Source organism: Triturus cristatus, chromosome 1_2 (assembly GCF_964204655.1).
Source record: "Triturus cristatus chromosome 1_2, aTriCri1.1, whole genome shotgun sequence".
NCBI classification, from domain to species: Eukaryota; Metazoa; Chordata; class Amphibia; order Caudata; family Salamandridae; genus Triturus; species Triturus cristatus.
Genome location: NC_140580.1, coordinates 901,374,003 through 901,396,097, shown reverse-complemented (window position 1 = coordinate 901,396,097; position 22,095 = coordinate 901,374,003). Strand labels below are relative to the sequence as shown.

General features: G+C 41.4%; 1 protein-coding gene across 1 annotated transcript in view; it reads right to left on the bottom strand.

Moving 5' to 3' along the window:
- The window catches only part of INTS11 (integrator complex subunit 11), a 167,337-nt gene that overhangs the window by 71,992 nt on the left and 73,250 nt on the right, over positions 1–22,095 (bottom strand). Inside the window, exons 11-13 of the mRNA XM_085624103.1 lie at positions 19,787–19,876; positions 13,478–13,640; positions 2,624–2,731 (exon numbers count right to left, since the gene is read on the bottom strand). Coding sequence (XP_085480229.1) covers positions 2,624–2,731; positions 13,478–13,640; positions 19,787–19,876 — 361 coding nt within the window. The remainder of the gene's footprint in view (positions 1–2,623; positions 2,732–13,477; positions 13,641–19,786; positions 19,877–22,095) is intronic.

The following is a 22,095-nucleotide window of genomic DNA, read 5'->3' as shown; positions in this document are numbered from 1 at the left end:
GAGGTGATCACTGCTGGCGATCTTGCATATGGTGGCTACTAATGCAATCTTATCAGACGTGCTCACTATTAAAATACAAATATATTAGCTCGACGATTTTCATAGAGAATAAGCAGTCCTTATTACAGAAAAGGTTGTAGACCGCTGATCTAGAGAATGGTTTAATCAGATCAATTCCATTATTCAACAACTCCTGGCTATAGTATGCCACTGGTGAATGGAGCAAAAGGTTTCCCACCCTTCTGGTTCCCTGGTAACTGAATGTATTTGCCGACCTGCATGGGAAATCATGTTCTTTTGGTTGACTACTGCATGTTCTTTAGCTTATCTCCTGCTTCTTTGCTTGGGAACATCAATGAGCTGGGATGGTGCTTTAGACTATTTGAATCATTGCTGTGAATGGTTTGTCGAATATCGTTTTATGGACAGAACTGCTAAAGGCATATTGCGGCTACAGCTAGTTCCCCTGAAAACGCTGATGGATGACAAACTTGCATGAAGATCAAAGAGCAGACTGTCTCATTGCCTGATTTGATGCTCTGGAAGACATCAACATGTTTGTCAAAGAGTGCTTCACTATAAAAAACATCATCAGAACTCTATTTAGAAACTTTAGATAGAAAGAGGCGCTTCCCAGTCCTTCTTGGAGCCTCAGAGTGGTTTAACTTTCTTTATAGCAACATTCATGGCATCATCAATCACGTCAATCCACTTGTTTTCTGGTACAAAGTCGAGTTAGGGTAAAATGAGATATAACATTTGTTATATTAATCTCATATGGCCAGCATGTTAGCAGCTTTGATATGTGTCACAGCTATGGAACTTATACTAATGTTCCAAGACCTGCTCTTCTGGTCTTCGAGGGCAGTAAAGTGTATGGCAAGACAACTATTGCTCAAGCATAGGGAATACCTTCATTGATCTGCACGGTGGTCCTTGAAATGGTACAAGAAGCACTGCTTACCTTTAGGTGCCATAGGTTGATCAAAACATTTTGAAGCTCTGTCCACCAGGCTGTGTAAATGGGCTACATCGTTCTTGAGTAATTCTGCAAGATGTTGAGCCTTTGGCTGCTGAACTCATATCTTATAACCATAGCACTTGTTTTCCTGTTCATATTCAGGCACATCCCAATATTATTCGCTTCTGTATTTGTTTCAATGTGGTATGGGCCAAGAGGATTTTCCCTGGGAGAAGACAGAGTTATGGTTGATGCAGCAGTAGAGACGAGTAAGGTGGAGGATGACGATGAGGGCATATCAAGGAGGGCCTAGAGATGGAAGACATGGGGGTTGACAAGCGAGACTTCATACCTATCCCAACACATGGGATAGTAAAGGACCTGGACTTAGCAGTCTTACCCGTAGAGGGGGACAAAGAGCTCAATTGCTACACTTTTCATGGGACACTGGAAACCCGCTAAGAGGCTTGTGCAGAAGAAGCACGCTTTTCATGCTTTTTTTTAAACTCTGAAGTGGGTTCTTTAGAGGTGAAAGCCTCTTGTTTTTTTTTTTGTTTAATATCTAATTAATTGCAATTCCAGTGTTTCCTTTTTTCGTGTCCCTTTTTGGAGGGTGTAGTAGGGGTGCTCATTACTGAATCTTCCCTGATGATGGGGCAGGATTGGCAAAGTGTCTCTTAGGGCATATGTCAGTCTCTTTTCCCTTTTCTTGAGGGTTTTTGCCAGAAATGAGTGACATCATGCAGCCCTTAACTTTCTGATGAGGGAGCTGAGGAAGTAAGCAGCAAAAGCCTACTTTATGGTGGACGTCAGAATAAATCTTCTTCAGGCCACAGATTGAGCAGGGCCTGGTGGAGACTTTTTTCTCCTTAGTATGTTCAGTCCCTTCAACAATTCGTTCCTGGGTCAAAATCCCAGAAACAACTTATGAGCATTAAAAGTATGCAACGGGGTACAGTAGATGACTTCTATGAAATTCTTGAGGTAAACCAAGGCAATATAGATATGTGCCAATGTTGAAGAGCAGCTCTCTGGCTAGAGATTACCTTGAGAAGTGTGAATCTGAGCTACGGTGTCTTCTGTAGGGAGAGGAGTGCTCAGCATGGTATACTGCCTCACTTGCATATGTTTGGCAGCAGTTTTCAATAAGAGGAATGAGCTTTGAAATAAACACTGCAGTTTGTCTAAAGGCAGGTTAATATAATTTCCAATACGTATACATTTACTGTGGTTTCCCCATATGATGTTGGGGAATTAGTTCAGAATAGAAATATGCGAAAGATCCAATGCTTGATAAGCATGAGAGCATAAGAAATCTCCTGATGTCTTAGGCCAGTTTAACTCCTGCAGTTACTGAGGAACCACAGCTGCAACCACCACAAAAAAACTGTACACTGGACACACACACGGACACACACACACAGGTATGCACATACATGTGCCGCACACAGGCATGCACAAACATGAGCATACAAATACACATCACAGAAAAATTTGGTTTGACAGTGATAGACCAAAAAACAAATGTTCATTGCTAGGGTGTTCACAGAGTTGTCAACGAAAATCCATAATACACATCTGTGTTCAAATAGGAGTCCCACCGTCCAATCATAGGTTGAGCTCTTCCAGACTGCATTTTATTTCACATCCAACAAATCTTACCCAAGGCGGCCTCTCTCTTCAAAAGCCCAAGTGAAATATCCACAGGTATGTTCGGGTTAGTGATCACGCTGACGGTTTCTCCGTTTGCAGGCATTGTGCAATTGATAGCTGATGAAAAGAAGACATCAGTAAGTGTCCGATGTGCACATATTATATAAGCAATCACAATGAAATGCACAAACTAATAATCATGGTTTTTCCATCATGGTATTCTCCCTCTGAATTAAATACATATTAGAATAACTGCAGAACAGCGGAATCCCGCAACACAGTTTAAATAATAAATGTTAGATTATTATTTTTTTTTAAACAGGCATTTAAGCGGTAACATGATTTGTCTTTTATACACAAATTTGCCAAGTAGTCCATTGCATTTGGGTAAGCCCTGCCACACCCCATGTCACACCTTACAAATTAAGAAAAACAATATAGGAAATAGTTGCATTGTCTATGGGGAGAAATACTGAATCTGGTCCATTAAGAATTTAAGATACTGAACCAGCATAGTATGACCTATAGGATTAGCCAATTCACTTTTATGTGACACAGTAAAAAATACATTCCATCTTGCAAGAAGGATTTTCATAGTTTCTAAGGGAAAAGAAAGTACCCAATATGGAGAACTGTGACGAAAAGTAAGTACATTTTCTTCCTCCATCATGGAATTTTATTTGACAATCAGAAAGAGTAGACTAGAATAACAAGCCATCATGATGACTTATAGAGGAAGAAAGCACAGGAAGAGTCTAACCTTGAGATAGATCCCACGCAAACAGGCTGCATTAAGAAGGCTCGTAGGCTTGCCCTTCAAGAGTTGAGCAATTTATATCGCCCAATACCCGAGACAAGTTGATTAATGCCAAGCGTTGTCTGATGGACAACTAGACATTAAATCACAGAAAACGGACAGAGCTGTGGGACTTTAGTGTACTCCGGCAATCAGGATGCTTTTGTTTTTACACTGGTCATGCTGCTCCTTCGTGTCGGGAGGTGGTTGTCCACAAACAAGCCTTTATTGCCTGTTCTATTAGCCCAATTCACCGGTCCTTTAATTAATCATCTTAGGCGCCTCACTTTATTTTCTCTTACTGGGGGAAATGTTAAAAAACAGACTTTGGCTATTTACGATAATTTTCTGTACTGAAGTGCCTGACGAGCCCAAGTGCGTGTATAAGCACATTTTGTCTTCTTTAGCAAGCTGATAATACCACTGCACAAACTGGAGGGCCACACACCAGAAGGAAGAGGAGGCCTTTAATGAAATCGAATGCTCTGCTCTGAAAGCAGAGTAGGAATATACTCTAAGTGAGCATCAACGCATCACTTTAAAATGATACTTTTAGCTGCTCGGACCCGATTATACAAGATGTTTAAACTGGTGCCTTTTGTCAATCTTTCTATGAAAAAGAGGTTGTTCAGAAAGAAGTGCTGGGTTCCATAAGACCTAATATTTTTACCACTCAGATCAAGTTCAACCCTCTGGGGAGGGATCTGGTCTACCCCCCCCCCCCTCCCCCTTACCCCAGCACTCAGTGTCACATTGCATTCGGAAATGTGAAAAACTCTCTTTGGCTATCGCAATTAGCTATGGCTTTCGTTCCTAGCAGGGCATTTGATTAGATGCATAGACATGGACAGATGAAAGTGCATTGGTCTCCAGGTTAGTATTTGCCCAAACTATATTGAAACACAGCGATACGGTGTTACAAGAAAGCTAGGCACCTGTCTATGGTGCCCCCAGTTGTGTCTAGAAATATCTTTGTTCGTGCACTCTGGTCTCTGTATGTCCCAAGGCAATCGATGCTGTGGAGTTCTGCTGAGCCTTCATGCCATAGAGGGGATTGTGTCTCTCAGCATTAGGCACCACTCCATTGAAAGAGAGCAGGGACTAAATGAATATCTCCCAGACTGAAGGAAATAAATGATCATATTAGAGCTGTAAATGCAGTTCAAAGATCAATGTCTTCAATTATGTTGATCGTCTCCCACTACTCTGAGCTAGGCAGGCATGACAATTTGTAGAACACGGCTATTACAAAGAACCGAGGGCTTTAAACAGCCCAGCTAGCAGGGGTGTTTTTCATAGGTCCAGAAGGGCCAAATTCATACCAGAGTTTCATGATCATCACGTAAAATAAATGTACATTCTTGTAATCTCATTGTACCTCACTTGCATAGTCAGTGGTTAACCTTTTTCAGAGCTGCTCTTAGGGGTGACTCCTCCTGTCAACGGGATCCCACTAACGAGTGGGTACCGGCAAAAATTACAAAATGAAAAAAATACTGTACACAACAATCACAGAAGTTTATATTGTAATACATTCTCTTTCAGGGTTCTAGGAAAACACATTGCACCCTACGGTGTTTGATAGAGGGTTTAGCAGGAAAAGGATTAGGTTACTTACCCTGTAAGCATCTGTTCTTGGCATGTAGAACTGTAGATTCACATGCCTTGCATACTCCTGCCATCTAGTATTGGGTCCGGATGTTTGCAAGTGGTTTTCCTTCTAAGAGATATTTTCCAGTCACGAGGTAAGGTGACACCAACCTTTCGGTGATAGTGCGCATGGGCATCGACTCCATTGTTGGATTGTTTTCCCGCAAGAGGGTGAGAATGGAGTAAGTAAGTGCAGTAAAGAGATGTCCATGCATATATAATGTGAATAATACGAACTGCAACAGCAATAGGTGTCTTGGGAGGAGGGAGGACACGTGAATCTACAGCTCTACATTCCAAGAACAGATGCTTACAGGGTACGTAACATAATCCATTTGAGGCATGTGTGCTGTAGATACACATGCTTTGCATAGACTGTATAGAAGTACCCTCTAAAAGCGGTGGCTAACCAGTGGGTGTTGCAGTTGTTTTAAAGAGTGTTTTTAGCACTGCCTGTCTGACATTAGCCTGTTGACGTGCTAACACATCAACACAATAATGTTTTGTAAATGTGTGTGGTGTAGACCATGTAGCTGCCTTACATATGTCAGCTATGGGAATGTTACCTAAAAAGGCCATGGATGCTCTTATTTTGTGAGTAGAATGTGCTCTAGGAGGTACTGTTAATGTTCTTTTAGCTTTAATGTAGCAAGTTTGAATACTTTTGACAATCCATTTTAAAATGCCAGATTTTTAGATGGGCTTCCCTTTATGAGGTGGAGCGAAAGCAACAAAACGTTGTTTTGCTTTGCAAAAATCTTTTGTCCTATCAATGTAGTACAATAATGATCTTTTGACATCAAGTGTGTGTAGAGCTCTCTCTGCTACGGAATCAGGTTGTGGAAAGAATACAGGTAACTCAACCGATTGGTTAATGTGAAAAGCAGAGACAACTTTTGGAAGAAAGTTTGGATTTGGACGAAGAAGAATCCTATCTTTATGCAGTTGAAAGAAGGGTTCTCCTAAGGTTAATGCGTATAATTCACTAACTCGTCTTAGTGAAGTAATAGCTATTAAGAAGGCAACTTTCCATGAAAGAAATTGCAGTGAACAATTGTGCAATGGTTTAAACGGTGGGCCCATAAGCCTTGTGAGAACAATGTTAAGGTTCCAGACAGGTTCAGGTGGTACTCTGGGTGGTATTATTCGTTTAAGGCCTTCCATAAAAGATTTGAGCACAGTTACTTTAAATAAAGATACATGTTTCCTGTTCTGAAGATATGCAGCTACTGCTGCAAGGTGTAGTCGAATAGATGCGAAGGCTAAACCTCTGCGTTGTGGATTCAAAAGATAACAAATAATGTTTTGTATAGATGCATCTAGCGGATCAACTGAATTATTATTACAAAATATGACAAATCTTTTCCACTTTGCTGCATAACATGCTGTCGTCGTAGGTCTTCTTGCTCCTTTAAGAGTGGTCATACACTCTGGTGGTAGGTTTAGATAACCAAACTCTTTGACTTCAGGAGCCAAATCGCAAGGTTGAGGTCTTTGGGATTTGGATATCTGATTTCTCCATGGTTCTGTGTGAGAAAATTCGATGTTATGTGAAGTTTCTGATGTGAAACCACTGACAGTTTCACCAGAGTGGTGAACCATGGTTGACGAGCCCATGTGGGAGCTACGAGAATCAGTGTGAGAGATGTCTGCCTGAGTTTCTGAACTAGAAATGGAAGAAAAGGGAGAGGTAGAAAAGCGTAAGCAAATATCCCTGACCAATTCATCCATAGGGCATTGCCTTTGGATAGAGGGTGTGGGAACCTGGAGGCGAAGTCTGTGCATTATGAGTTCTGTGCTATGGCAAAGAGGTCCATTTGTGGAAATCCTCATTTTTGAAAGTACGGAAGGAGAGCTTGCGGGTGAAGTTCCCTTTCGTGTATTTGTTGTTTCTTTCTGCTGAGGAGATCAGCAAAATGTTGTCTGTGCCTGCAAGGTGCTCTGCTAGTAGATGGATTTTGTGATAAATAGCCCAATGCCAAATGTTCTGAGAGAGGCGGGACAGTTGTAGAGAGTGTGTTCCCCCTTGTTTTGTGTATATAGTACATTGTTGTCATATTATCCGTCCGGATTAAGACAACTTTCTTTACAAGGTGAGGTAGAAAAGCTTTCAACGCTAGTTGAACTTCTTGCAGCTCTAGGTAGTTGATTTGATAATTCTGCTGTTTGGCGTTCCAAAGACCCTGAACTGTCAACTGTTGTAAGTGTGCCCCCCACCCTGTGAGCGATGTGTCTGTTGTGAGCATGACTTGTGAAATAGGGTTGATGAACGAACACCCTTTTGACACATTTTGTGTGTTCCACCACTGCAGAGAGAGATGAGTGCGGCTGTCTACAAACACTAGATCTGTGAGCTGACCCTGTGCTTGATTCCACTGACGTGCTAAGAATTCTTGTACAGGGCGCATGTTTATTCTTGCATGAGGCACTATCGTGATGCATGATGCCATCATCCCTAGTGACTGCATGAATGTTCTGGCTAAGAGATACTGGTTGACTTGAAACTGTTGTAACAGTGTCTGTAAATTCTGAATTCTGGCTTGATTGGGATATGCTTGGAGCCATGTGAGTGTTTTGAATGACTCCTGGATATGGTTGTGTCTCATTGGGTTGAAGATGGGATTTCTGTATATTGACTGTGAATCCCAACTGATGTAGAAGATTTAATGTAATCTGAGTGTGATGCACACATTTGAGACATGAGTTTGCTTTTATTAGCCAATCGTCTAAGTATGGGAAGACATTTATTTATTATCGTCTCAGATGTGCCGCTACTTCTGCAAGGCACTTGGGGGCATATGTATCAAGCCCTTTTCCCGTTAGCAAATGGGTCGATTCTCAGAATCAGCCCGTTTGTGAACGGGAAAAGGCCTTTTGGGATGTATCATCCCAAAAGGGCATCGCAAATTAGAGAAATGCAAAATTTGCGATCTCTATTTTGCGATTGCATTTAAGGAATCACAAATTGAGATTCCTTAAATGCAATGTATGAAGCACAGAAAAAGTGCAATTTGGCCGTAAGGAATCGCAAATTACCACCAACTTCAAGTTGGTGCTAATTTGCGATTTCTTTGAAAAATGCAATTTTTGGCATTTTTCAAAGTGCCATGTAACACACAGACATGCCCTTAGGGCATGTATGTGTGCCACATGTGCACACATACATAGTTCAGGGGTGCAACAGGGTGTCCTTTTGACACCCTTGAAATTGCATTCTCATTTTGCAATTCTCAAATTGCGAATCGCAAATTGAGAATGTCTTCCCATTCATTCCTTTGGGCCTCCTAGTGCATAGGAATGAATGGGAAGGTATTCCTTAATTGCGATTAGCAGTCTGCTAATCGCAATTAAGGAATGTCAAGGAATCGCAAAATATTTGCAAATTATTTGTTACATCCCGTTTGCGATTCTCAAATAGCGATTCCCTAAAAATCGCTATTTGAGAATCACAAATACGGTATTTGATACATATGCCCCTTGGTGAACACTCTGGGAGCAGATGTTACTCCAAACGAAATCACTTTGAACTGATAATGATTATTCCCTATCACAAATATGAGGTATTTGCGATGTTCTGTGTGAATGGTAATATGAAAGTATGCGTCATTTAAGTCTAGCGTTCACATAAAGTCGCCTTGTTGCAAAAGAGGAAGTACTTGTTGCAGACTGACTATGTGGAAGTGTTGTGACAATATGTATCAGTTTAGCAGTCCTAGATCCAATATTGGTCTTCACGAACCGTCTTTTTTGGAATTTGGAAGTATAGTGAATATACTCCTGTTCCATGTTGTTGTAATGGGATGAGTTCTATAGCTCCTTTTGTTAGAAGAGCTTGTACTTCCTGTTTGAGTGGATGTTTGTGTTCTAAAGACAGTTTGTGAACACGAGGGGGGATGTTGGGAGGGTTGCTTGTGAGTTTGAGGCAGTAACCATGTTGGATAATATCCTTCACCCATTTGTCTGTGGTTATTGACTGCTAAATAGGTAAAAACTGATGTAGTCCCTCAACAGGTGATGAATGTTCGGGGGGTGCTGATATCAAGTCACTGTTTGTTATTAGCGGGTGGGGGTACGTGATGGTGTACGCTCTACCTCTGCTTTTGAAGTTGTTATTTTTGTATACACCTCCATGAAATCCTCTAGAGGAAGGAGTCTGTGCCTGTGTTTTATATGAACATGTGGAAGCATCTGTGGTATTATTTTTGGAGCCCCCGCTGTAGAAGGAGTAACAAAAGGAACCTCTATTTGACGGAGACTGAAGGGCACCCAATGATTTCCCCACTTCTGTGTTCTTTTTCATCTTTTCTAGTGATTGGTCTATCTGAGGTCCAAAAAGGTGTTCTTTGTCAAATGGTGCATTAAGAATAGTCTGTTGAACCTCTGGTTTAAAACCAGAAATTTGGAGCCATGTATGGTATTGAGTCCTCTAGCTACAGTATCTGCAGCATCTGAAGCACATCTTATGGCAGAATTAGAAATAAGCTTGCCTTCTTGCACTATTTCTTGACCTTTTTTCTGGTGTTCTTCTGGAAGATATTGTAATAATTCTTCCATTTCCTCCCAATGTGCTCTATCATACCTAGCTAACAGCCCCTGAGTGTTTGCTATTCTCCAATGATTAGCTGATTGAGCAGCTACTCTCTTTCCAGAGGAATCTATTAACTTTGACTCCTTATCAGGAGGAGGTGCTTCTCCTGAGCTTTGTGAATTTTCTCTTTTACGTGCGTTTGAAATTACCAAGGAATCCAAAGGCAACTGACCCTTTATAAATACAGGGTCAGATGGGAGAGCTTTGTATTTTCTATCTACTCTAGGTGTGAGGATACATGACCTAACAGGATCTTTAAAGATTTTGTCTGCATGTCTCATCATGCCCCATAACATGGGCAAAGACTGAGATGTTCTAAAGTTTCAAAAAGCAAATCTTCATCTAGGTCTTCTTTATGTAAAGTGACCTCATGATAAGTGGCTGCTCTGGCAATTAACTCTTGGTATGTGTTATCATCAGGAGGGGAAGGTTTGGCTGGATTCATATCAGTATTTGTGTCTCCCAGTGGATCAATGTTATAGTCATTCCATGGGGCAGGTAGCCGATCATCAGTGTCTTCATTATCAGCTATACCTGGATCTATGTCTAGAGACCCTGGAGGTGTAATGGGTCTGATGGTGGTATGACAGGTAGTGGTAGAGAGGGTGGAGTGGTTGGAGAAATATTATTAGGACTAGTCGCTATGTCTTTTTCCTTCTTCGCAGGTATTCTATACTCCGTGCCTACCTTCCTTTTTGGAGGTGGTATCACTGGTGTAGTGATAATGTGTCGAGTTTTAGGGTTAATGTAAATTATCTTCTGTTTGGGATCTAGCTTGTGCTGCATTTTCTCCAGAATCGGCTCCAGTGGCTTCAAAGGAGCATCTTTGTCTTTCGGTGGCGCAATTTTCGGTGCCGAGCTGGATTTGTCTTTTTTATTTTTCGATGGCTTATCTTTTTGCATCGAGGGGGTATCATCTTGGTTCGAGCCTGAACCGGAAGGCTTGACTTTCTGTTTCGGTGCCGAGCTGGAAAGCAGGGCATTGGAATGAGAGTCTCGGTGCCTACCATGGCTGATGACAGTGGGGGCCCAGAAGCCTTTGGCTTGAATGAAGTGGGTTAAATGGGCAAAGGGGCTTTGTTACTCACAGCACCCTTTCCCAATGGAACATTGTGGACTCGAGTTCGATTTCCAACTCCGAATCAGAGTCCTAAATTATAAGCCCAATGAAAATGTATTTTCCAGCTGTCTGCGTCACCTATAGCTTTTAATTATCTTAAAGAGGCAACCCTCTAACATAGCTGGTGGTGTCAGGTTCGCTTGGCAGACAAGGAAAACACTGAAATATTTCATGTATCGCGAAATGCTTCTGCAAAATTTATTTGTCTGCATTTTTTCAAATTTCACAGCCCAAACCCCCTTGGCCTCTTAACACCTCGTGAAGAAGTCTGGCTCACTGCTGCAGGACAGGGAAGGTATTGCACCGCACCACTTTCAAATATCACCTCTCACCACTCTTACTATGATCCTCTAAATAAATTATCCCTTCCATTTTAAGTATTTCAATTGAAAGTTGAGGTAGCATTTGTACTTTCATACAAGGGTCGAGGGCCACCACTGCAATTTTTACAGACTGACATGTAAACGAAGGACAGTGGATATCAAGGGCAAGCATTGGCCTAGCGTGGTATTCCTTCTGTCTGCTGTGATACATTTGCTTGTAAAGCGCTAGGTTTTCTGGAAACACAGTGAAATATATGGTTACTGGTTTTCTATTGATCCTTGTTGAAGGTGTAAAATAATGTATTGCTTTGTAGTCTTTTCAGATACAATATTTGTATAAAAACATTACATTGAATTAAAAAAAATTCTAACAGACAGCAATAGTCTGGAAGTCACCCACAACCTTAATTACATTTACTTTCCATTCCCTTATTCATTGGCCGCACACCCTCAGATTTGATCTCCATACCATAAATAGTGCTGTGTACCTACTTTGTCAGTTCTAGCTACCCCTCTTTGTAGCACCTGCTTTTTCCATCTCATCAAAAAATAAATATCAGATGGAATACGATGTGTGTGTGAGAGGGAGAGCTAGAGAGTGAGAAAGAGAGAAAGTATCTGTGTGAATGTGTGTGTGTGTAACATGCTTACGAATAAGCCACTTCAAGAAGTCAGAAAAAAATCCCCCCAAAAAACACAACAAGCATTTGCAATGCAATAGGTCTCACATTTATGAGAGTTTTTAGCTATTGGCATTGTAAACGACAATGCCTTTTATTTATGTTGTGTTTTTAAAACAGATAAATAAAAGGCATTGTCATTTACAATGCCAATAGATTAAAATCTCGTAAATGCGAGACCAATTGCATTGCAAATGCGTTTATACTATTAAAAAAAAAAAAAAAAAAAAAAAAAAAGTGTTAGGAGAGAGCGTGTCCTGCCTGCTGACAGCTATTTGAGGAAATAGTGCTCAGAGGCTGTAAATAAAGCCAACAGAATAACAACACACGTAACATGGGATGTCGTCATGGGAGGTTACAAAATGAGACAAGGCGGTAATAAGGAGGGACTACTAAGCCTATTAACCAATGAACAGCCACAGTTTACAGAGGACAATGACACAAGCCAATGAAAAATATGGGCGTAGAGTGGGCGGAGCTTCAAGTCCCTCCCTGAATACAGCATGCCTTGCAGAGCAGCGCATGCGCTGCTCAGGCGTGACCTAAAAATTACAACAGAGTGAATCGAGAGTGATTGTTGATGAAAACTTAGTGAGATTAAGATTTTAAAACCACTTCATGGGTTGGTGGCGGTGAGGAAGGGTAGAGGGTTAGCGAAAACAAACATATCACCAGCCACATCAACACACAGCAGTACGCATCTTAAGAAAAAGTGTTACAGTGTTTTACAGAGTTCGTGTGCACGTGTGCGTCTCTGAAGATTTAGGGCAGAGGATGTGCTAATCCAAACTGTGGGGGACGAACAGCGTGCCACATTTGACTATGCCACTGGTGAGCAAAATATTGGTTTGGGCAGAGATACTCTCATGCTTCTGGATTTCCAATTCTAAGCTATAATGTTCTATTGTACTCACTCCCTTACTGATAATGGAAGTGGACATCTCAAACACAAACACAGGAGCTAAAGATCTCAGAGTTAAAGCTTTAATCTTAAATTCTATCTAATACTTGAGATAGAGACAAAAGATAACCTTTTGTAAGGAAAATTATAATTTAACTTAAGGGCAATCAAGTTATTTCCCTTTATAAAGGAATGTGTTACAAAATAATTAACATATTAATACATTTTTACCCTCACTTTGACACTTCAGTTGGATGAAATATAGCCTTTTAGCAAAAAACTTAAATGTGATGCCCCTTTGAAAATTACATGAACTGAATTTAAAATGTCATAAATGGATCCATTTCTAGGGAGCTGTTTAATCTCATGAAGTGTACGATTTCCCAAAGCATTTATCGATAGGAGACTTGTCGCTTTTGATAGCTTGAGGAACCATCTTACAGGAATTGACAAATTCGGTATTGAATTCTTAATTGGTTTTTAGCATCCTTCCTGCATTCTGTACGTTTTCTTTAGGAAAGTGCAAGAACAACTTGAAGCCACCACCAAGGTTTTGGTGCTTTCAACAGTCGCCAATGACACTTTTAACACAGATGTTGGGGTATTCCCCTTCTTAATCCGTATAAAATCAAAGAGGTTGTGATCAGATGGAAATATTGTGCAATTAAGCAAAGAGTACAAGCCAAACATTTTTCTACAAATTGTTTCCTCCTAAGGTTTCTGAAATGTAAAGTAATTTACTTTATAACACAGTTTGACAATATATTGCCTAAAAGATATTGTTATTAAAGGCAGGCTGACTTACTGAACTCTTGTTCAATCTTCTGCTTCAAGAAAACCATCTTTTTGGCTTCCCCATGCACCAGCAGCACGTTGCGTGGCTCTGCTTGCCGGATAAGCTGCATGATTCCCTTAGCATCAGCGTGGGCACTGAATGACATGTACTCCACCTGCATCTTCACTTCCAGCTGGGGAAACAGTCATAAATGCAGTGTCAGAGAGTAGCCACCCACCTGTCTACGAGGAACTGGTCTGCCACAGCATCTCATACCTTACAAGGCACAATGGTCAGAGGCAGACACTGGAACATTGACAGTTTTCAGTTTTACAGCAAGCTTGTGACTCTAAAAGGCTAGTGTAGTGTCAGTTTCATGGCAGGCAAACATTTCACTAATTCTCCTTTCAGCGCTCCTTCCCACACAAATGCCTTTCAGAGGTATGTGCAGTTCATCAATTCTCTGAAATTGCCTGTAGAATTGCCTACAGAACAGAAAGCGCCTAACAATCTAAAACATAAGTATTCATCCTATGGCTCCAGATCAACCTTGCTCCACAAGAGCAGAAGAGTGAAAATGCAAAAGAAATTGTACAAAAAAACCTAAAACAGAATAATTTGAGATAACATGATGACTTGACATAACAAGTCCCTGCTCTATTTTGTTGCATTCACTCGCAGGTGACTCTCTGAATACTAACTGACAAATCGCCTTTGTTCTCACCTCTTCATTTTGCCATAGATTATTTCTCCCACCATACTTTCTTGCAGTAACCGTTTATCAACTCTCTGCCACCATTTATCTACATTTTTATGCCTCCCATACACTCACATACACACCATAAACAGTCTCAGACTTTTAGAATCGATCACCATCACTTTTAAAATGTTTACATTCGTTTGTGCTTTTTCTTGCATATCCTACTATTCAGCTAAAACAGCCAAACTTAATAGGGAATTATAAATTTGGGACAGGAATGGTCTTTTTCTATTTCAATGATGATCCTAATATTTGCATACTGCTTTGCGCTACTTAACAGATTGCTTAAGAACATGAAAAGTGGAACTGATTGGCAACTTTAAGATAAAAGAGTATAAAAAGTTCAGAAGCATGGATAGGGTTGATAAGGGACAGGACGTTTATGACATTGTTGGCATAGAGGGGACTGCTCTTGGGCATGCGGGGTACAGGACTGTGTCCTTCCTCTTGTCTCACTCTTACTTTCTAAATTTTCTCTTCTCATTGCCTCTTCTCTGTCCGGTCAATATCTGTCCTGTCAATATGCGTCAAAGATGCCTCTCCTGTCACAGCCTCATCTTGGTTCTTCTGTCATTGTCCAGCTTTCCTAAAAGCCCCCTTTCTCATAACACTATGAACTTCTCCTATTACTGACCACTTTTTCCTGTTAGTTTCTCCTTCTTTTGTCAATGCCCCCACAGGCCTAGAAAAATCCTACAAATATTACTAGACCTGCAGGTCTATTAACTTGAATAATCTACTCGACCTAACTGTAATGTACTTGACCCGTAAACCGGTCTCAAATTGTGTGATCCTAGGCAAATATTTTATTTTATGGAGCTGCACTTTTCTTCATTATCGAATGTGCGAGTTCAGCATTTCTACTGGACACAAAAAAACAGTTTTTTGATTTATTAGACTAAATGATTGCTCCATGTATTATACGTACCTGGCCCACATACAGGGTACACATGCCCCCTGACTTGCCTCGTAGTTCATTAATTGGCATTGTTGTAGGAAGCTGGCTCTATATAGAGCATGAAAACGAGGTGCACTGTGTAGAGAGTCCAGGCAACACCTTTAGGTTTACAGAGGCACAAGTAACAAACCCAAATGCCCTCATTTGTGGTATTGTGGCCAAATAGTTTAGGCTTATCGGAGGGTAGTGCTAAGCATTTGTTGTACTCACAGAGGCAATCAATGAGACACACCCAAGAATAAATCAGAGACCAATATAGAAAAATAACACACATTTTTATATACATTTCAACACCAAGAACTTCGGTATTAAATAATTACTTTTCGAGATATTGATTCTTACAGGTATGTAAAATGTTCACTTAAATGTGTCTTTATGCGTTAATGCTTTCCTATTGGAAAAAAGCATATACTGCATACAGTTGCTTGTGAGAGGTTTCCGGGGGTCCCCTTCAGGACTTAAGGTGGTAGGGGGCAAAGGTCCAAAGAACCACCGGCAGTTCATCTTTACCTATCCTGGAGCGTCCGTGTGCAGAGGTGCTGGCCGAGTTGCTAGCTTTGCATGCTACACCAAAGGAGATGGGGGAAGGGGGGGGGGGGGGGGGGGGGGACGGGGGACGGGGACGTAGAAACAGCCTACAGAGAGGAACTTGGGGGCAGGTGTGAGGGATTCCAACAGGGGGCTCGGTTCCGAGGGTTCTTAGAGCAAGGAACCTAGTTGGTTCTCGGGTACCCGGGCTGGAGCGATCGGGTGCAGAGTGGTTAGGTCGGCTGGGCTTATAGGTCATGGGCACTCACTGTTGTCGGTCTCGCCGGTTAAGGGGACAAAAACAGGACTGCTGGGCCACTCTTAAAGTGGGTCTCTGCGGTGCGGATATCCCTCGACGGCTGCTCGGTGTTGGAGTCCGGATTGGACTCAAACAGGCTTTGTTTGCTGCAAGGGGTAAGGTACCCAGGTAATTGGTGCTGTGCGGCTCTGGCTGGTCCTGGCGTCTTCTCACTAGGTTCGGAGACAAATCTGACTTTCTGGAGCATGGTGACCTCTTCCTGGGTGGCTACTGTGTCGGTGTGACCGCGGAGCGGCAGAACAGTGGACCAGACTTTGCAGTTTGGTGCCTGCACTTTCAGGGGAGCAACTCCTCTATTCCAAGGGAGATTGCTGGCAATTTGCGACAGGCTTGAAGTCCACCGAGGTTCTTGGCAGATGCAGAGCAGCAGGATGAGTCGGTTTGTTGCAATTGTTGGGGCAGGTGCAGGCAGGCAGGGTTTGGTGCCAAAAAAATCAGCAGCTGGTCCACACTTCTCCGCTGTTCTTTGTCCTCTTCTTGTGTCAGTCGAATCTGAGTTCCTGCTGTCAGCGGTGCCACCTAAATACTTAGTTTAGGGGAGTTAAGGGGAGTGTAAGGTAGGAGCAAATGGGCTAGTTACCTTTGGGGTGCCTACACCCCCCCATATGACCACTCCGGACAGGGAGTGGGCACAACCCTGACCCAGTGTATCTCATTTCACCAAAAACCAATATGGTGGAATTCTCCCTTCTGTGTTCCCTTCAGGTAGCCCACATTCGGGGTGTAGCCAGCCTGACAGTGAACAAGCCTCCTGACCAGCGAATTTTCCCACCTGTCGTTATGCCAAATGGACCCTGGGCAGGGGATGGTATTCCCCTGTCTGGCGGAAGCCGGAGTCACATATCTAAGGTGGCAGAGGTCTTTGAAGCCTCCTGCCTTGATATGCGGAGTACTAGCCATCCTGCTTGGAGTAGGTGACAACACCTCCGACAGGAGCAAGCATTGTTTAAGCCATCAGTGAGCGTGGACTCACACCTGCAGGGGGTCAGAAACCGGTCTTTGGTGGCAGGCTGGTCTACACCAGTCAGCCAGTACACTAGCGGTTGGTAGGTTTTCTGGGTGCATATCTTAATGAATCCACTACTGGCATAAGCATGGATTTATTAAGACAAGGTGTGTGATACCAAATACCATTTGATTCAGTGAAGCCATTATGTAGCAGGGGAAATCGTAATGCCCAGTGCATGTACTTAAGATGGCTTCCCTGTTCACTTGTACTATCTAGAAATTGAACTAGACCGCACAGGGGCATATCTGCTCATGCAGATATGACCACACATGTAATATAATGCACCCTACCGTAGGGCCTTGAGGCCTGCTGTAGAGGTGACTTAAATATATTGTATGCAGTGCCTGGGAACATGGCACACATGGTGTGTGCCATGTCGTGTTCTCAGGCACCATTTCACGAAGTCTGCACTGGCAGTTTGCATGAGTTTGCTGGTGGGTTCCTTAGGGTGCCACAAAATATGCTGCAGCCCTTAGGGACCCTCTTTAGTACCCATGCCCAAGGTACTAGGGGTACCATTTACTATAGCGACTTACAGGGGCGCTAAAGGGCTTGCCAATTGTGGAACAATTGCACAGTTACCTTGTTTTTGGGGAATGAACACTGGCACTGGGGACTTGGATAGCAGAAACCCAGTGCACTTCAGTCAAAGTTGCATCAAGTACCATGCACAAAATGGGGGTTACAATGTCAAAAATGGGCACTTTCCTACAATTGTCATCAGAGCTGGGGCAGGAATATTTCTCAGTTCATGTTTAAAAACTCACTTTTAATAAATATATAACTTAAGCACGATGTGGAGGTGCACTGTAATTTACAGACAATACATTGAAATGGCCACAAACTTTCCCACTAACATGCAGTTTTACTGATAAAACTATGTAGTGAATAAACAATGATTGGAAATTGGGTTTCAACAAAAATATTTATCATTTGCACATCACCAAGTAAAGTGTTGTGATTTGTTTTCATCCTATAAAAATCTTTTTTTCACTACACGGAATTACAAAAATGTGTGTTCATAACTACTGAAATATATTTTGAAATGTTTGTGCAGTTCACTTATTAGCTATTTAAATGTTGTGTTAGAAAAAACGCCTGACATCCTACAGCCTTTCCTTTTACACGCTTTGCACAGCCCGATTGTTAGACAATTCACTTTACAAAATTGTTAAACTTCTCAGTCAGAGGAGGAAAAGTAAATGTAAGACATAACTTTTGACCCAAGTCTCTGAATGCAGAGTAAATGTAATAAGATAAAAAGACGTTCTAAATGAATCATTATTGCTCATTCACTTTGTGAGTGAATTGAACACCTGTTATTTGTCAGCTCACCAGAACGGGATAGTTGGCCCTAAAAATAGCACTCTCTGATGAAATCTGACTAGCCATAGCGAGTGGACGAGTAACTTTCTTGAGGCCTACCCTACTTTTCCATCATTGCCTAACTGCCCCCACTCATTGTCTGCCTGTCCCGACCACCTCTCCACTCCCATTTTCTTCTCCTGTTAGTGTCACTCTGTCACTGCCACCTTTATCGTCACATCTCCCTGACTGCCCATCAACTGGATCTATGACGGTTTCGTTAGCTACTTCAGTTAAATCCAAGTGCACTGAGGTCAGATTTGGACCACCATTCCTCACTTCACCAACCACTTCCATGACCTCTACCAGAACAGACTGGGTCAGAGGGAATGAAGAAATGCATACAACAGCCGTACTGTCCAAGCCAGAAATACTCTTTATGAATCCCAATTCCTCTGATTTGGAAACTTGACACAGTATTTTGGTAGCAACTTATTCATGGGGGAGGAGGGAACAAAATTATCTAAATGCTGCTTCCCAATATCTCCTTAAAAAATTCTTGAAAAACTTCAGATACAGTAAGTGCTCCAGAGAAAATGCAAAAATATACAATCTAATCACATAAAACTGGTCTACTTTCCTAAGGTGAGAAGTCAACATCTATAGATGCTACTTTGTATATTTCAATCTCTGGTGTGAGTACTAAACTGGCAAGCACCTGCAGCGAGTACCCTCGACCCTTGGCCTGGCACATGGCTGAGCAACCAGACTATATGAATGGGAAAAAGCTGTTGGGTCCAAAAATATCCTGCCAACTTCTTCCAATTTAAGGGTCTTCACCACTTCCCCACTCCCTCTTCTTGGACCACAGTCTCTTGACCTTGTGTCCTCAGCAACTCTTTCACTCAGTGTTTGCTCAAGCCCATAACAATTATGAAATAGAGGATGGGGGCTCACCATAAATACTCAAAGGAGTTTGAACGGTACAAGCCATGACAGTACAGAATCACTCATCAGCTTAAAAATGTGTACAACAGCTTTTAAGTCCATGGAACTCTGGAAACAATGGAAATGATGTAAAAACTCAAAGATGCTCAAGGTACTCCTGCACACACAAAGTCCATGACTCACTGGAGCCTTCTCAAGGCCAATAAGGGTAGTTATAAAGTAATGGAGGGCTGGATTGCAGGATTTTTATGTAATCAGGGTAGGGGACACTCCCAAACTGGGAAGGTGAGTGGGTATCTGAATTTTACATTAACAGACTTTGAGTGAGATCCAGGGCGTGGGGCAAAGAGATGAATGTGCACAAGCAATATTGATGAAAGTAATATGGCCTGTAAAACAACAAGTAACCTCATGATACATCAGCTTGTGGCTCGAGGAGGCTTAACAGGATGGAAATGTGCATAGGATTAGGAATCCATCTATTGCACAATATAGGACATAAAGGTCCTTACCGTCTGCCTTCCTTCCATCTCCAGTTTCCGATGGCCGTTCAAGATCTTGTGTCCAACTGTTCCCTGCACACAGTAGCCTGGCATAATGACCTACAAGAGAAACTTCAGGTAATAATCAAGCAACAGTGAACAGAGGTTCATCCTATCTACATTACTAAGTGAGCCTCCATGTTTCGGAATAAGAAAATGTTCTACATGTACAGTTATTGCATTATATTTAATCTCAAGCAATGATCAGGAAAATACATGCCAATTTAACCTTCAGTTTTAAAATGCCCAACTGGAATAGCACAGTGCAAATAATTAAACAGTGGAGGAACGGATATATGCTGTGCAACTGTTCAACTGAAGGGGATTCAATAATACTTACTTGTGAGTTCCTAAACACTGCATATATTTTTTCTTTAACCAATATATTTATTGAGGTTTTTTCCATCATAAAAAAGATCACCAGCGTAGCCATGTAGTAAACTGGATCACAGTGACAATAAAACAAAACCAAAACCAAACAAAAATGCATTAGAGCCACATCCCTACATAAACCAGCGAAGGCAACCCAGAAATTATGTAGTGTGTTTGAACAGTAGCTTGTGCTAGGCTCCTCTAGATACATCTACACACAAAAGAGGGGCAGAAGATAGGGCGCTAATTATCCTTTGTGGCACCTAGGTCTCCTCAATAAGTTCCAGGACCCATGGTCAGGAACTACTACTTGGACCATATGAACGCCTCAATGATTGAACAGACAGACAGGATATGGCATAAGAGAGCCATTGGGCACATCCTGGGATCATAATATTTCAAGCAGTGTCTGTGCGCCACCCATCCGATTTGAAACCCTCCATCTAGTGAATGCCACCATCCTTCTGTGTAGAGAACAAGAGCTTACCATCCATCAGCACTATCAACCTTGCAGGGAATGGTATGCTGGCATGTGCCCCCAGATTAATACATTTCTCCTTCTTGTGCTGCAGAACTTTCCACTTGCGGCTATAGCCAAGCTAACATCAGGGAAAAAGTAGAATGGTTGCCTAAGTGTCTAACTACCATTGATTAGGTGGGCATCACAAGACAATATTGGCATCTGCCATATCTTGTGACATTACAAAAACGACATCTCTGCGACCTTTCTCAAAATCTCTTCTTCTTCTCATCAACCTACACCACTTTGCAGCAGTACTGACCGCTGGCTATCAAAGCCAGGCAGCACTTCTATGAGGAAGATCTAAACGGACGCCTTTAAGTCCACATCGGAGTCAATCAGTAGACAGTCAATTACTGAGTTGCAACTCTCATAATTTTCCAGTTTTTCAAGTCTATGTAAAATGACATCACCTCTGGGTATCTGAACATGTTCCTGCCCTGTTAATAGTCTTCTACCCTCACCAGTGATATTATAAAGAAAGAAAAATATTAATTGAGATTTCTTGTAATGAATTTTATGAGGATATTAATTTTCAAATGTGCTTCCTAATTGTGACTATTAGGTTTCATATGATATGAAAATTGTGTATTCTGTATTTCTAGTATAAAATGTTATATTTTCATATACGATAATAGAATCATTATTTCTATACAGTTATTTAGTAATGATTGTATAATAGGACTATTTTGTGATTATTATCAGTATTATCAAATTATTTGCCTCGAGGAGGAATAATATTGGTTGTTTGGTATGTACTTAAACTCTGTACACTTTTGACATAGAGGGGTTACTCTCCCTTTTATTGAGTGGCTTTTAGAATCAAACATCTAAGAAATTAAAGAAGCATGTCACAAGGTGTTATCTATTGAGAAAACATTAGATATAGTGAATCCAATGGCACATTCCGTATAGCCACAATCATTGTAGAAACATGAACATGCTTCTAATAGATCTATATACCCACACACTTTGCAAAGCTTAGAGTAACTACTTACTGCAGATTTTTGATGAACACATACAATGCAGACACCCAAACAGTTTTAGAGAAAATAAGCAAAAAACACAAATCCATAAAAACATTGTCTGTCTTTCTCACACACACACACACACACACGTTTTCCACTCGACATGCGTGCAAATATAATGTAAAGTATTGTTTGGTTAATTATATAAAAATGTAAATGAAAATTAACAAACATTCCCAAGATTAATCCTGTAAACTATTTCTAGGCATATTCCTGAAATGTTTTGTGAATGTCTTTTTTCCATGTATAGAAAGTCAGTTGTGCACGCACAATTGTACACAGTTTTCAAATCTACATATTAGTGCAATAACAAATTTATTTTTTCCTCCACTGGGACAATATTTTCTATCCTAATATTC